A 15,493-nucleotide genomic window follows, 5' to 3' on the forward strand; every position below is an offset into this window, starting at 1 on the left:
TCCGTCTCTGTTTGTAAGTCCAAAGGTAAAACAGGAACAAAATCAATATCTGCTAAAGCTTGTTGGGTTTCAGTGGAATACAACTCAAGGTACGTCCAACTGCTGGCTTGAGCTGATCCCACATGTTGTTGAGCTCTTTCTCATCTCAAAGGAGCAGCCGGGTGAGAACAGGTAGCTGATGTCACTGATCATCGCCTAGCAACGGCGATGCTGCCCTGCACACCTGGGACTGAGGCCGCCGCGCACGTCGGCTCAACGCGGTTTCCCAGAGTTCATTTCACTTTCCATGCAAACAAGAAATCCCACATGGGCAGTGAAGCGAGGTCGAGATGTGAAAGGATTCACAGATTTAATGTTGATCACTGGCTTCTTCTTTCTGAAGATACATTTCCTGTGAAATGTCAAATTCTGAATGTTTTTTTGGGATCAAGCCAACAACTCAACAATGCGTTAACAAAATGTCCCCAAATACTCGTTTATTTTATCAGGAATTCCAGGAATTTTTTATATTTGAGTCATTACACACAGCGTGCAGAAGCAAAACAACAACAAAACAAATGACAAATTAACGGCAACACTTTTTATTTGTTCATTCATGACAACTTGTCCCTTTGATGAGATATTTTCATGAACAGTAACGAAGCAGTAACATGGTTCGAAAAGTCCCGACATGGATTCTTTAAAAGTCAACAACTGATTCACCTTCTAAGTCTTTGAATATAGCTGCCATAACAGCATATAAATACACATTTATCTGCTATTAAAGTTATCATTTTCAGGTTTTGCCCACTAGTGGCGCTAGAGAGCAATGTTTTGATGAGTCACAGTATTGTTTAAAATGTGGCAAACACTGATCTTTAACACAGAAGAGACCGTCAATGCAACATTTAAAGAGTTACAGTGAAGGTTTGGACCACTGTAGGTTCAAATCGATCAGAAATGTAGAAATGTATCAAAGAATTTACGAGATTAAAGTCGTACAAACCTCAGAAATTTCTGAGAAATACTCCAAAATTCCAAATTTTAGGATTTTGTCGAGGCACCACATCAGGAGGATCGACCTCATCACAACAAAGACGCAGAATGTGCCTCTGAGTCCTGACAGACACGTAAACACGGCTTCTGTCACGTTCTTTCTGCCTTCTTTTACGAACATAAATAAATAAATACAATTAACACACTGCCGAGTCTAACGGTGGATCTGTGATGTGAAGCTCTGAGGTTTTCACAAAAACTTAAACTAATCTCAGCAGATTTATGATTTTATTTCTTGTAACTTTGTGAGTTTATTCTCAGAGAATATCCAAGTTCTTTACCTGCCGAGTCAGCAATTCGTTTACTTTACTCACGATGTCCCTAATACGCCGACCGAAGCTGCTCTTTTGAATACAAAAACAAAGAAAGTCTCTCAAGCTGTTGTACTAAACAGGCTGCTCATAAACACAGGTAGATGTTTCATATATATATAGAAACAGAGAACTTTCTCCCTGTCACACTGAGTGATAAACAACATAAACATCTATAAGTTTAAGAAACAACCAAAGCAGAAAGCATTGTTTTTACTGACTTTGCTTTGCTTTGTCTTCATTCACAGAAACTGCAGTAAAATGAGATCCGTTATAAATATTGCGATAAATAAGCAGAATATAACAGTGTAGAAACAAAATACATTCGTTGCAACCAGCCGGTGTTTGAGAGTATAAGATTGAGCATCGAATAAAAGTGTCTGTCCTTCGCTCCGCTCCCGTCTTCCTCACATGTATCCGTCACCAGAGGGCTCCACTGACCTGCTGGTCGACATCAGAGCGATCCTCTCCGGGAAGCGACTCGGCGGAGCCGGACTCAACCCTGACCTGCAGAGGTCCAACGGGCGTGGCGTGAAGCCCGGTGAGGAGCTGCAAGGAGGAGGAAGAGGAGGAGACAGGAGGCAGGAGGATTCAGAGGACTGATCGACGTCCTCCTGACTCACCTGCTCCTCGCCAACGCCGCTAACGCCTGAATCCATGCTGAGGAGCTCGGGGCCGTCGGGCTGCGGCGTCTCGACTCGCTCGTAACCGGAACAAACCTGGATGGACCCTTTGTGGAAAACGCCTCCGCCGCCTCCGAACAACTTCTGAATATCGACCTCTTTGCCGCTCCCTCCCTCGCTCTCCTCCTCGCCCTCGGCCGTGTTGATGCTATCCGCCTCCAGGCTCTCTTGACTGACCTCCTCGCCGCTGCACACGGCCGAATCCAGACTCTGCAGCCTGCCGCGCTCCACCTGAATCTTCTCGGCCCTCTCGTAGTCCGAGACCATCGGCATGGACTCGCTGTCGTTGCCGCCTTTGGAGAGCAGCAGGCGGATCTCCACTTCTTCTCCTCTCGCTTCCTGTTCTGCTTTGTCAGCGTGACCACCAACAGGCCCGTAGGGTGTATCGGCGGCGCAGGGCGCCAGACTCCCCGCGGTGAGCGAGGAGACGGGAAGAGGAGGAGGAGGAGGAGGAGGACACAGATGGGAGTAACTGGGGTTGGAGAAGTTGGAGCTGGTCGACTCGTAGCTGCTTTCGCTTCTCATCTTCTCCAGCAGCGCCGCCTCCAGGCCCAGCAGCACCACGGCGTCCACGGCGGAGGCGACCTCCACGGAGACGACTTCCACGGGTTTGAAGAGGGAATGAAAGGACTCGTCGGAGAAGTGAGCGGGCCAGTTCTGTGAAGAAGAGAAGGGTTCAAAACATACAGAACTGTGCAGAATGAGGTTGTGAAGCTGCTTTTAAATGGATCGTAAAGATGACTCGTTGTTTTCCGTCTGGTTTCTACACGAGATGTACATCCTGCTGTCATGTCTTTAAAGCTGCGTTGATCAATTATGTTTACATGATGGCTTCACATTTAGAGTCAAAGTTGGATTCAGTCTCACTGTTATTTACAACATTGAGAAAACATCTGTCAGCAAAAGAGAGTTTTAGTAACATAATAATACATCCGTGTTGTTTACAGCTCGTTCTCTGCTGCCCCCAAGTGGCAGCTTTAATGTGTCATGTGCTCTCGCTCTCACAAAGTTGTTACAGTGATACTGTTTGCAAATACAAAAAACAAACAGATTGACTCAAGTTATGAGTCATGAGCTCACCTGGAAATCGACATCCTGCAGGAAGGATTTCGCTGGGTTCGGAAGAGGCGGCCCTCTGATTCTCTTCACCATGTAAACCCTGCAAAACAGAGCGACGGCATCTTAAAACACGAGAGAGAGAATATACTCCTACATACGACTAACATAGACAATCTAAATGTGTGTGTGTGTGTGTGTGTGTGTGTGCTCACCAGGTGGATTTGTCGGTCTTAAAGCGAATGACGACCAGAAACACGGCGAACGCTGCAGCAGCGGCGACCATGGCCAAAACACCGATGTGAAGCTCTGACAAACGCGGGACAGAACGAATCACGTTAGAGACCATAACACGGTGTTTATCGCACCGTGGGGAACACATCTGGGGGGTCAGGTTTCATGAGACCACGTCTCTACATATATAGAGTCTTTTTGCAGATGTTTGTGGTCTCTTTATGTTCTCATTCTAGTTTTTCTTGTCATTTTGTGGTCATTTTTAATCTCATTGTGGTGGTTTCTTGTCTCTTTATAGTCATGTAGTGACTCTTTGTAGTCTTTGTGTCTCTTTGTAGTCATGTAGCGACTCTTTGTGTCTCTTTGTAGTCATGTAGCGACTCTTTGTGTCTCTTTGTAGTCATGTAGCGACTCTTTGTGTCTCTTTGTGTCTCTTTGTAGTCATGTAGCGACTCTTTGTGTCTCTTTGTAGTCATGTAGCGACTATTTGTGTCTCTTTGTAGTCATGTAGCGACTCTTTGTGTCTCTTTGTAGTCATGTAGCGACTCTTTGTGTCTCTTTGTAGTCATGTAGCGACTCTTTGTATCTCTTTGTGTCTCTTTGTAGTCATGTAGCAACTCTTTGTGTCTCTTTGTATCTCTTTGTAGTCATGTAGCGACTATTTGTGTCTCTTTGTAGTCATGTAGCGACTCTTTGTGTCTCTTTGTGTCTCTTTGTAGTCATGTAGCGACTCTTTGTGTCTCTTTGTAGTCATGTAGCGACTCTTTGTGTCTCTTTGTGTCTCTTTGTAGTCATGTAGCGACTCTTTGTGTCTCTTTGTGTCTCTTTGTAGTCATGTAGCGACTCTTTGTGTCTCTTTGTAGTCATGTAGCGACTCTTTGTGTCTCTTTGTAGTCATGTAGCGACTCTTTGTGTCTCTTTGTGTCTCTTTGTAGTCATGTAGCGACTCTTTGTGTCTCTTTGTGTCTCTTTGTAGTCATGTAGCGACTCTTTGTGTCTCTTCATGTCTTTTTGTAGTCTTTTAGCTTTCTTTGTAATTATAACTGTTAAACGAAACCACTTCATCATATTTGGGACCTTTTACCTGTCGGACGTTCTTTTGTTCCTCCTACGGCTGACTCCCATGATGCAACGGGGCTCCAGTCGCTCCAGATCGACTTGTCCTTGTCTTGAGCGGCCTTCACTCGGACGCGTGCCTCGTACCTCTCACCTCGCCTCAACCAGTTCTCTTCCAGCTGCATCTCGCAATGGACCATCTCGGTGATGTGCCATTTACACTTGGCTGCGAAAATGTTTTTCAGCACAGAGGGATCCTGACAAGGACGAAATCAACAGGCTGTTGTTCTTTTTTTTGTTCATGCATGGATCATTTGTACATATTGTTCATCTCTGACAAAATAAACACACACCATCCACGACTGATCCTCGTGTTTCCACTGCAGTTCGGACCTGTATTCGTTGATTAAGCTATGCTTGGTAACTTGGGGGAACCAGGAGACGGTGGTGAAGTTGACGTCTGGTCGCGGCGGAGGATGCAGCTTTACTGCAGCGGCACACAGTTTGTTTTAAGGTCAGCGTGAGCAGCTCGCAAGGTAAGTCACAGGGAGGCAGGGTGTGTGTATATCATTGTACTCACTGTGACAAGCTGGCTTGAAGGAAAGGCTCGACGTTTGCTTCCCGGGGTCACAGCTCAGACTGATGGACAGGACGTGGACGGACAGAAACTGAGAAGAAAAGACATTCATCAGACACCATAACAGCTGATTCAATGTAGATATAAAAGCTTCATCGGTGCTTGTCAGACAAGAATAAATGAGGGTACGTTTGTGTTGAATGTGCTTTTGTAGCTTTGCATTCTGGGAACTATTCTCAGTTTCTTGCCAGGAGTTAGATGATGAGATTGATAGAACGCTCGTCTCTACGCTAGCTCCCACCAGCAGCCGGCCAGCTTAGCTTAGCATTAAGGTAAATCTGATAAAGGTCAGCAATAAACCGTAACAAACTTTTTTTTGAAGAGCGAAAACTAGGAAAATATTCCCTCCTATGACCCCCATAACACCGCTACCTGTTCTTTATGCACCGCGGGTTTGTTGGTACGGATTAAATAAAGGAGATCAGGATGTTCTCAAACAGCGTTCAGAGCTATATTTACGGAAAGGAATGCGCTGTCATTTGTAGACATCCAACAAAAGTTAATTTGATGTAAAACCAGTCTTTTCCGCAGGAGGCCGTTGTTCGTTCCTCGTGTGAAAAGTCAAAGTCGATTTATTTGTCACGCAACTTCCGTACATTAGTAACGTCACTTCAGTCGTGATATGAACCACAAACCGCCATCTTTTCCTAAACCTAACAAAGTACTTTTGTTGCTTGAACCTAACTAAGTATTTCGTCATCTTTTCCTAAACTTAACTAAGTTGTTTCCCGTGAAGGAGGAAGTTTATTTTGAAAACACGCGGAAATGAACACGACTTGCTGGACCTTCATGGAGAAACGCACGAAAAGGTAGGAATAAGGTTTTAATAAGATATCATACCAACATTTGTACGAGGATATGTTACTACGAGCCAAAGCTTCACGTGTTAAAGCTGCATTCTCTCTAATGTCCACCAGGGGGCGACTCCTCTGGTTGTATAGAAGTCTATGAGAAAATGACTCTACTTCTCTCTTGATTTATTCCCTCAGTAAACATTGTAAACATGAGTTTATGTCTCAATCTCTAGTTTCAAGTCTTCTTCAATACAGCATGATGTTCATTTAGTACATTATGCTCCATTTAGAGTCACACAGACCATAAAGCAGGGGATGCTTTAGGGCGGGGCTACTGTGATTGACAGGTAGAGACACATACGGCGTCTCTACGTCACTCCTCCTCAGTCCAGATATGGTCACGACTATGTCCGCTTCTTATCGACAGTCTATGGCTGTAACTAGTGAATTGGTTGTTATGCTAAGCTAAAGAGCTTTCCTCTAACAGACAAACATGAGAGAGGTATTGGTCTTTTCATAAAATTCTCTGCAGTAAAGCAAATGAGCGTATTTCCTGAAGTGTTGAACTATTCCTTGACACATTAGTGTTTGGTCAAAACTCCTCACCACCCTTACTCTGTATTTTCTCTGGAAGAACAGCAAGCACTTCTTCAGCGTCGGTCTGGAGGCGTCCGCCGGCTCCAGCGTGCATGAGTTGTGGTAGTTGTTATACTTCTCACTAAGAGGGAGGGAAAGCATGTTTCTCTTTATTCTGCTGGTCAACAGTTCTCCTCTGGTGACGGCGTGTTTGAGTGCATTTCTTGGTCCCTACCTCTTTCTCTCGGCGAATATCTTGCACACGTTGCCTGGATGATGGGACACAGACGTGCTGTTCCACAGACAGGTGATGGTCCGATCGTAGTCACTGTGGCAGGTGAGCTCTGTGAGCTCTGACGGAGAGATGAAGGGAAATGTTTGTGCTTCACTCGAGTCTTGTGTGACGAAAGATCTCAAATCAAAAATATAAATCAAGCGATGAAAATAATAAAAACCACTGACTGTTATCTGGGACGCTCGGACAATTCTCACAGACGCAGACGCAGACGCAGACGCAGACGCAGACGCAGAGCAGAGGAAGAAACAGAAGAGGGGTTTTATTATGTCTCTCCATTTACGCTCTCGTCCGTCTTCTCCTTTTGTTGTTTGCTTTTTGGACTGTTTGCTTTTGCAAAGCTGAAGGTTCGATGGATTGTTCTTGCTTCAGAGTGCAACTCACTGCTTCCTCCGTCTTCTCATCCTGTGGAGAGGGATGACACACACACACACACACACACACACACTTAATGCTGCGCCGCTTCTTTATTTTGTGGCATTTGCAGGTTTATTTCTACACACACACACACACACACACACACACCACAAACACAGCAAGTAGCAGGTGTGACACCAGCAGGTGATGGGGTGTTTCGGGTCCTGCCTCAGTGCCTCTGCTCTGGTTCGACTCACACGAAACACCCGATGTGATTCTTTGTCAAAGATCAGCAGCAGTCAATCTGTGTCTTGTCCTTTTCTTTCTTCTGTCTTTTACTTCGTTGACTGAATCTTTCTCTGAACAGCACTTAAAGCCGCTGTGTTCACACAGCTGATGGTTTGAAGTTACACCACCAGAGGTTTAGTTTTTCATGTTTGTGGGTCAGTGTAACATGAAAAAGGAAAACTTTTCCACCAGTAGGTCAACAGGTGCGTGGGAGAGCGCCTGAGGTGGACAATATCGAACAAAGAACGCACACGCTGTCTTCTTCACTTATTCATATTTCATCAGGTTACTGTACAAAACAATCAGAGAACAAACAGGAATCATAAACAGCATGGCACCAAGAGGCCGACAATATCAGCAGATACACACAAAGAGTGAAGACAAAAAGTTTAAAATGCTCATCGCCATCGTGAAGAAAAGCTGCCGCAGGGACACGAATGTTTAACAGACGAAGTATCAGAATGAACAGAATCATAAGGACTGTGGTGCTCCTCTGATGAAGAATGTGAGCGCAACATAACGATGCAGGAGTCTGATTTTTAATGAAAAGCATTGATATAAAAGCATGAAAAGTTATTGTCGTCATGAAACACACGATGCTGCGCAAGAAAAACATGACAAAAGTAAAACAGCACCGCGTTTATTTATTCATGTTTATTTATTCATGTTTATTTATTCATGTTTATTTATTCATGTTTATTTATTCATGTTTATTTATTCATGTTGCATCTGGAGGAACGTGAACAGCGGCAACAAAGACAAGTCTCTGGGCAGATCATGCGCTCGCCATCTTCAGATTAAAGAGGACGAGACGTCGTCGTGTAACGAGACTCAACAAAGGTCTCGGCTGGACTCGAAGCTTCCAATCACCGAACATGAAGCAGTGAACCTGCTGCCAGCTGGTGACGGCGTTAACGTGTGTGGATGATCGCGTCAGTTGGGGCTTCAAAGAGCCGGGACATTGGGTGAAGCGTGAAGCATCGACACTCACCATCAACCGGCCGATCAGTGGACACATGGGTCACTTTGATTCAACGAGCTCCTTCTCAGCATGTCCAATCAGAAATGAAAGGACCAACAATGGTCCCACAGTTGAAACATGAATAATTAATGAACCACAGCCCGTTTTCATGAGTCAGCACTCGTCCTGACGACACCAAACACAAAGCTGCCGGTCGGTCGGACTCACCTGTTGGAGCAGCGGCTCAGGATCTGCTTCGCAGCTCTGCTTTCATTCCACGTGACGCTCTGTGAACGAACACCACATAAATGTCACCGGTTGGGTTTTTTATCCTCGTAGGAAATGGCGAACGGCCACCGTGGTGAAGAAGATAACGGCCGCACACTTTGAATGTCAGCACTCACAAACACAATCACAAAGCAAGATCAGACTGTTCAGGAGCTCTCGTCTGAATCCGCTTGAAGGTGTGACAACTGAAGTCATCTTCACCTTTTTCAGTTTTATGGCAAAACATGCAACTGACACTGAGCGGTTGTTGTTTTCACATCTGAAACACGCTGACCTTTAAAGTCGAAAACAGGATGGTGTGTGTGTGTGAGAGTGTGTGTGTGTGTGTGTGTGTGTGTGAGTGTGTGTGTGTGTGAGTGTGTGTGTGTGTGAGTGAGAGTGTGTGTGAGAGTGTGTGTGTGTGTGTGAGTGTGAGTGTGTGTGAGAGTGTGTGTACGTGTGTGTGTGTGTGTGTATGTGTGTGTGTGTGTGTGTGTGTGTGTGTGTGTATGTGTGTGTGTGTGTGTGTGTGTGTGAGTGTGAGTGTGTGTGTGTGCGCGTCAGGTTATTTGTGGTGTGTGGTTATTATTACAGCCCACTGCAAACACACACAGCCCCAAACTGCAAAAACTGAATCAAAAAACTGCACAATAACAATTTCATCACATATTTCCATTTTATATGTGTAAGAAAACATTTTAAACGTATTTAGTAATCTGCGTGCACAGGGGGAGTTCGTCATGAGGTTTTCATAATAAAGGTTTAAAATGTCTTTTTTCTGAGAACTCAACAGGTGCACTTCCTGTTAACGGCACTTCCTTTTCTTAAAACAGCACTACGTGCTGCGCATGGCGTCAGCGATCATAACCACTAGATTAGAGGCATACCTTCCCAACTGTATGCGTTATCGGAAAAATAAATAAAAAACCGCAAATGTGCCAGTAATCAGGAAGCAAAGCTCTCAGTGGTTCAGAAAGGTGAGAAAAGGGAAGCTGAACTGCAAAGATCCTCTTTAAGCAACAGTGTACCCGAGTAGTATCAGAGCCAGACCACAGCACAGTATCAGTCACAACGTGTTGCATCACACCCAGCAACACAAACATACCAAACACACATCCAGGGCTTTGTCTGTTGACGTCTGTAGATTTCTCCTAAATTCACCAAAGGTTACCATTACATAAAGCCTCATTTGCATATTCAACATAACATTTACAAAAACTTGTCATACAATAAATACTGCTCTAAATGTGAATGATGAAGTGGTGAATATTCACCTGTAGAGTCTCTAAATGTGAGTGATGAAGTGGTGAATATTCACCTGTAGTCTCTTAATGTGAGTGATGAAGTGGTGAATATTCACCTGTAGTCTTCTTAATGTGAGTGATGAAGTGGTGAATATTCACCTGTAGAGTCTCTTAATGTGAGTGATGAAGTGGTGAATATTCACCTGTAGAGTCTCTTAATGTGAGTGATGAAGTGGTGAATGTTCACCTGTAGAGTCTCTTAATGTGAGTGATGAAGTGGTGAATATTCACCTGTAGTCTTCTTAATGTGAGTGATGAAGTGGTGAATATTCACCTGTAGAGTCTCTTAATGTGAGTGATGAAGTGGTGAATATTCACCTGTAGAGTCTCTTAATGTGAGTGATGAAGTGGTGAATATTCACCTGTAGTCTCTTAATGTGAGTGATGAAGTGGTGAATATTCACCTGTAGTCTTCTTAATGTGAGTGATGAAGTGGTGAATATTCACCTGTAGAGTCTCTTAATGTGAGTGATGAAGTGGTGAATATTCACCTGTAGAGTCTCTTAATGTGAGTGATGAAGTGGTGAATGTTCACCTGTAGAGTCTCTTAATGTGAGTGATGAAGTGGTGAATATTCACCTGTAGTCTTCTTAATGTGAGTGATGAAGTGGTGAATATTCACCTGTAGAGTCTCTTAATGTGAGTGATGAAGTGGTGAATATTCACCTGTAGAGTCTCTTAATGTGAGTGATGAAGTGGTGAATATTCACCTGTAGAGTCTCTTAATGTGAGTGATGAAGTGGTGAATATTCACCTGTAGAGTCTCTTAATGTGAGTGATGAAGTGGTGAATGTTCACCTGTAGAGTCTCTTAATGTGAGTGATGAAGTGGTGAATATTCACCTGTAGAGTCTCTTAATGTGAGTGATGAAGTGGTGAATATTCACCTGTAGTCTTCTTAATGTGAGTGATGAAGTGGTGAATATTCACCTGTAGAGTCTCTTAATGTCTGTACTGTAACTAAACGTCTCTTTAAGACGTTTCCTCTCAATGAGTTTGTTCTCAGACTCTGATGATAAATCTCCACTTCAGCAGCTCTTACATTCACCAAACTTCACTCGTTCATTCCTCTCTGTGTGCTGAAGGTTCACACAGAGGGTTAGTTCACACGTCACTCACACACTCATTCATACATTTATTCATAAACATGGAGGAACTTGTTTTTTATAATTGTTGATTGATGGAGTGGTACAAAGTTCATCTGAACCAAATGAACCAAACACAGAGAACAAGTTATCCACTAAACTAACGAACTAACTGATCTAAACTGGTAAACGAATTAACTTGTTGGTGGTTTAGTTGCCTGAAGCTAATTGTTGGTGGTTTAGTTGCCTAAAGCTAACTGTTGGTGGTTTAGTTGCCTGAAGCTAACTGTTGGTGGTTTAGTTGCCTGAAGCTAACTGTTGGTGGTTTAGTTGCCTAAAGCTAACTGTTGGTGGTTTAGTTGCCTGAAGCTAACTGTTGGTGGTTTAGTTGCCTGAAGCTAACTGTTGGTGGTTTAGTTGCCTGAAGCTAACTGTTGGTGGTTTAGTTGCCTGAAGCTAACTGTTGGTGGTTTAGTTGCCTGAAGCTAACTGTTGGTGGTTTAGTTGCCTAAAGCTAACTGTTGGTGGTTTAGTTGCCTAAAGCTAACTGTTGGTGGTTTAGTTGCCTGAAGCTAACTGTTGGTGGTTTAGTTGCCTGAAGCTAACTGTTGGTGGTTTAGTTGCCTAAACCTAAGTTTTGCTTTTTAATATAATGTCTTCCCAGGTTGTTCTGAGGGACACAATAAAAACAATAGATTGCATTTCATGATTATTTCACAAAATGCCGTGAGACTGTGTTGGTTTATTAGAACTGGACGTGCTGCACTGAAGAAGACTTGAAACTAGAGATTGAGACATAAACTCATGTTTACAATGTTTACTGAGGTAATAAATCAAGAGAGAAGTAGAGTCATTTTCTATAGACTTCTATACAACCAGAGGAGTCGCCCCCTGGTGGACACTAGAGAGAATGCAGCTTTAACACGTGAAGCTCTGACTTCACTTTTTAGAGATAGAAGTTGCAGCCTGGAAACAAAAGTCATGCTATCATGTGGCATTATGGGAAGTTTATGATCCGGTGTTTTTTGCAGCTTGACCTATGGCCGGGAAGTTTTGCTTCGTGAACGGAGATTCGTCCAGTGTGACCAGCTCATGACACACGATGACCCGGCTCAACGTCACGCTGCACAACTTCCCTCGACTGGAGATCTGTATCTCATGATCAGCGACTGATGGTGGGGAACTCCTCTTTCAGGGAAGCAGCACTTTGAACACAGACTACAAGTCTTCAGCCTCACTTTATCTACCGCGTTCTAACTTCTCTCGCTGTTCCTTCTGTTCAAATATTTTTCTGACTTTTGGACTTCCCCTAAAAACCGGCACCAAAAGCCAACACTCTGTTCTCTCACTTTCTTCTCAAAAGCACGGAAGCGACCACAAACTACAAAGAAGAAACACACCGACACACACCACTTCCTAACCTCGTTGTCTTCCCAGAAAGCTACGGTTGTTTCTACTCAGAAAAATAAAAAAGTCATTCACTATCCAGCAAGTGAGCTCTTCATTTCCTGTTCTCTGATAAACTTTTATTTTCTCGATGTAAAGACTTCTCTGTGCTCAGCCTCTAACAGCTGCTATCAGCAGAAAAGCTCATCTGTCTTTCTTGTTCATTTCATTGTTTCTTGAACCTTTTTTATCCCGAATAATCCCATAAGATCCTGAATCTCTTCTACAAAGAATGATGTCACTCGCTCACTTACTCACTCATTTGCTCACTTACTTACTTACTCACTCATTCACTCACTCACTCGCTCACTTACTTACTTACATACTCGCTCACTCACTCACTTGCTCACTTACTCACTCATTTGCTCACTTACATACTTTCTTACTTACTCACTCTCAGGGTTGTGTGATGTGCACTCAAACCTGCCACTCAGCAGACACATTGCACTGACTGCGTTTGGGAATAAAGCTGTGGCTGGAGGACTGAGGGGTGAGCGACGGTGGAAGAAATGAAGGTCCAGCAGAAACATGTCGGAGTAAAGACTGAGAGCACAACCTGAAGCAGCAGCAGGGAGAGTACAGATTATTATAAATCTGATTATTCATTCAACATTTACTGGATAGATTGCTGCAACATTTGGAGCAGAAACATTTCTTTATCAGTTAACAGAATTGTTTTGATAATATCAGCATGTTAGCATTAGCATTGTGAGCATGTTAGCATTAGCATTGTGAGCATGTTAGCATGAGCATTGTGAGCATGTGAGCATTAGCATTTAGCCCAAAGTACAGGCTAACTCAACAGGAATCCAGTCCACTGTCCAGTATCTGTGCCTCTACTATGCATGGGACTACGTGCAGCGTTGGATCTTTCCCCGCGGCCTCCCTCCCCCCTCCCCCCTCCCTTCCTTCTGATTTATTAATGTTCCTGCCAAACCTCTGGAGACAGCATCACTGCCGTCCGCCGGTCACAGTGACCCAAGAAGAGCCAGATATTCTGGTCCCTGGGCCCGTACACAAAGGGCGTCCTGTTTTCCTCGGGGGTGATGGGGTGATATTGAGGCCAGTCCCGACTGGACTTCACCTTATCTTCAGGACTCATGAGAGACATGAATGCTGTGACTCATGAGAGACATGAATGCTGTGACTCATGAGAGACATGAATCCTGTGACTCATGAGAGACATGAATCCTGTGACTCATGAGAGACATGAATCCTGTGACTCATGAGAGACATGAATCCTGTGATTCATGAGAGACATGAATCCTGTGACTCATGAGAGACATGAATCCTGATATATGTCAGTGACTGTATGTCTATGCCGGGGCCTGAACTGAGTTTAATACAAAGGAGTACAAAAGTAAGATTCTCAAGATTATCTGAGCAAATGTATAATATCGACTCAGACCCAGAATATCGATGTAAATGAATACATTTTACAGATATACGAATAAACACATCGGATAACTTTGCAGAATATAGTCCTCTCTCACTCTCTCTCTCTCTCACTCTGTCTCTCTCTCGCTCTCTCTCACTCTGTCTCTGTCTCTCTCTCTCTCTCTGTCTCTCTCTCTCTCTCTGTCTCTCTCTGTCTCTCTCTCTCTCTCACTCTCTCTCTGTCTCTCTCTCTCTCTCTGTCTCTCTCTGTCTCTCTCTCTCTCACTCTCTCTCTGTCTCTCTCTCTCTCTCTCTCACTCTGTCTCTGTCTCTCTCTCTCTCTCTCGCTCTCTCTCACTCTCTCTCTGTCTCTCTCTCTCTCTCTCTCTCTCTCTCTCTCACTCTCTCTCTGTCTCTGTCTCTCTCTCTGTCTCTCTCTCTCTCTCTCGCTCTCTCTCTCTCTCTCTCTCTCTCTCTCTCTCTGAGTGGACGGAGGTGTGCGGAGCTGCAGGAGCGGAGATTTTGAGAGCGAAATTTAACGTGTTTTTCGGCATTTTTTCTTCGTTGGGTAATGTTGGGGATGATAGTGTAGTGTAGTGTGGAGGGTTCACGGGGGTTGTGTGCACTTTTAGGGTCTTTGTTTGGGGGTGTTTGTAGCCGATCAGCGCGAGCTGTCGGTGGCTAGGCGCCGCCATGGGCCTCATTGATTTGACCAGGAAGCACGGGGTGAGGATCCCGCCGCTGTTCGGGTGTTCGGTGGAGCAAATCAGTCTGGCAGTAGGTGATCTTGTCGGCCACAGCAGCGTGAAGTCCGCAGCACGGATGAACAGCAATGTGGTCGTATTTTTAGACAGCTTAGAAGCTGCGGAAGTGGTGTCGGACAACGGGGTGGAGGTGGGCGAGCTTTTCCTACCCGCTTACGCTCTCAGCTCACCGGCGGTACAAGTCACCGTATCGAACGTTCCTCCGTTCATTAGGAACGATGACATCGTCAGAGAGCTGGCCAAACACGGGAAGGTGGTGTCTCCGGTTAGGAGAATGTCCTCGGGGTTTAAGTCCCCGCTGTTACGGCACGTAGTGTCTCACAGGAGACAGGTCCGCATGATCCCCAGCAACAGGAGCAGGGAGGTAAACCTCGTGTTCAAAATCACTGTGGAGGACTTTGACTATGTCATTTTTGCGAAGACTGATGATTTTAAATGTTACAGCTGTGGGAAAGAAGGGCATATGAGCAGAGAGTGTCCGGGGGAAACCGGGTCTCATGAAGACCAGAACCAGAAAGGCACTGAGGAGGAGGACAGAGGGGACAAGCAGGATGGACATGAGGGAACAAGTGGAGCTCAGGAGGCGAGGAGGGAGGAGACAAGTGTGGCCCAGGAGGCGAGGGGGGGGGAGACAAGTGTGGCCCAGGAGGTGAGGGTGGAGGAGACGGGTGCGGCCCAGGAGGTGAGGGGGGAGGGGACGGGGGTGGCACAAGAGGTGAGGGTGGAGGAGACGAGTGGGCTGCAGGGAGTGAGGAAGAGTACTGGAGGACAGGTGGAGGAAGGTAGTGAGGTAGATATGGAGGAAGACGAGGAGCGTCTCAAGGTTACTCGGCCGAAGAGAAAGAAGGGGGACAATCGTGGACACTCACAGGCCAAAAAAGTGGCGATGACAGGAAGTGTAGGTGCTGCTGAGCGTGAGCCCAGTCTGGAGACGGACTCTGAATCCAGTCCGGAGACAGATGCTGAAT

At 45.0% G+C, this 15,493-nt stretch overlaps 1 protein-coding gene across 1 annotated transcript in view; it reads right to left on the minus strand.

The window, feature by feature from the left end:
• Positions 1 to 575: 575 nt before the first annotated feature.
• The window catches only part of LOC306784845 (uncharacterized protein), an 18,705-nt gene continuing 3,787 nt past the window's right edge, over positions 576 to 15,493 (minus strand). The window contains exons 2-11 of the mRNA XM_079278988.1: positions 8,512 to 8,570; positions 6,845 to 7,082; positions 6,618 to 6,735; positions 6,422 to 6,524; positions 4,956 to 5,043; positions 4,729 to 4,862; positions 4,404 to 4,632; positions 3,301 to 3,394; positions 3,110 to 3,188; positions 576 to 2,686 (exon numbers count right to left, since the gene is read on the minus strand). Of these exons, the coding sequence (XP_079135114.1) occupies positions 1,754 to 2,686; positions 3,110 to 3,188; positions 3,301 to 3,394; positions 4,404 to 4,632; positions 4,729 to 4,862; positions 4,956 to 5,043; positions 6,422 to 6,524; positions 6,618 to 6,735; positions 6,845 to 6,956 (1,890 nt within the window). The 5' untranslated portion in view covers positions 6,957 to 7,082; positions 8,512 to 8,570 and the 3' untranslated portion in view covers positions 576 to 1,753. The remainder of the gene's footprint in view (positions 2,687 to 3,109; positions 3,189 to 3,300; positions 3,395 to 4,403; positions 4,633 to 4,728; positions 4,863 to 4,955; positions 5,044 to 6,421; positions 6,525 to 6,617; positions 6,736 to 6,844; positions 7,083 to 8,511; positions 8,571 to 15,493) is intronic.

The sequence above is a fragment of the Melanostigma gelatinosum genome (assembly GCF_949748355.1).
Source record: "Melanostigma gelatinosum genome assembly, chromosome: 11".
Taxonomy (NCBI): domain Eukaryota; kingdom Metazoa; phylum Chordata; class Actinopteri; order Perciformes; family Zoarcidae; genus Melanostigma; species Melanostigma gelatinosum.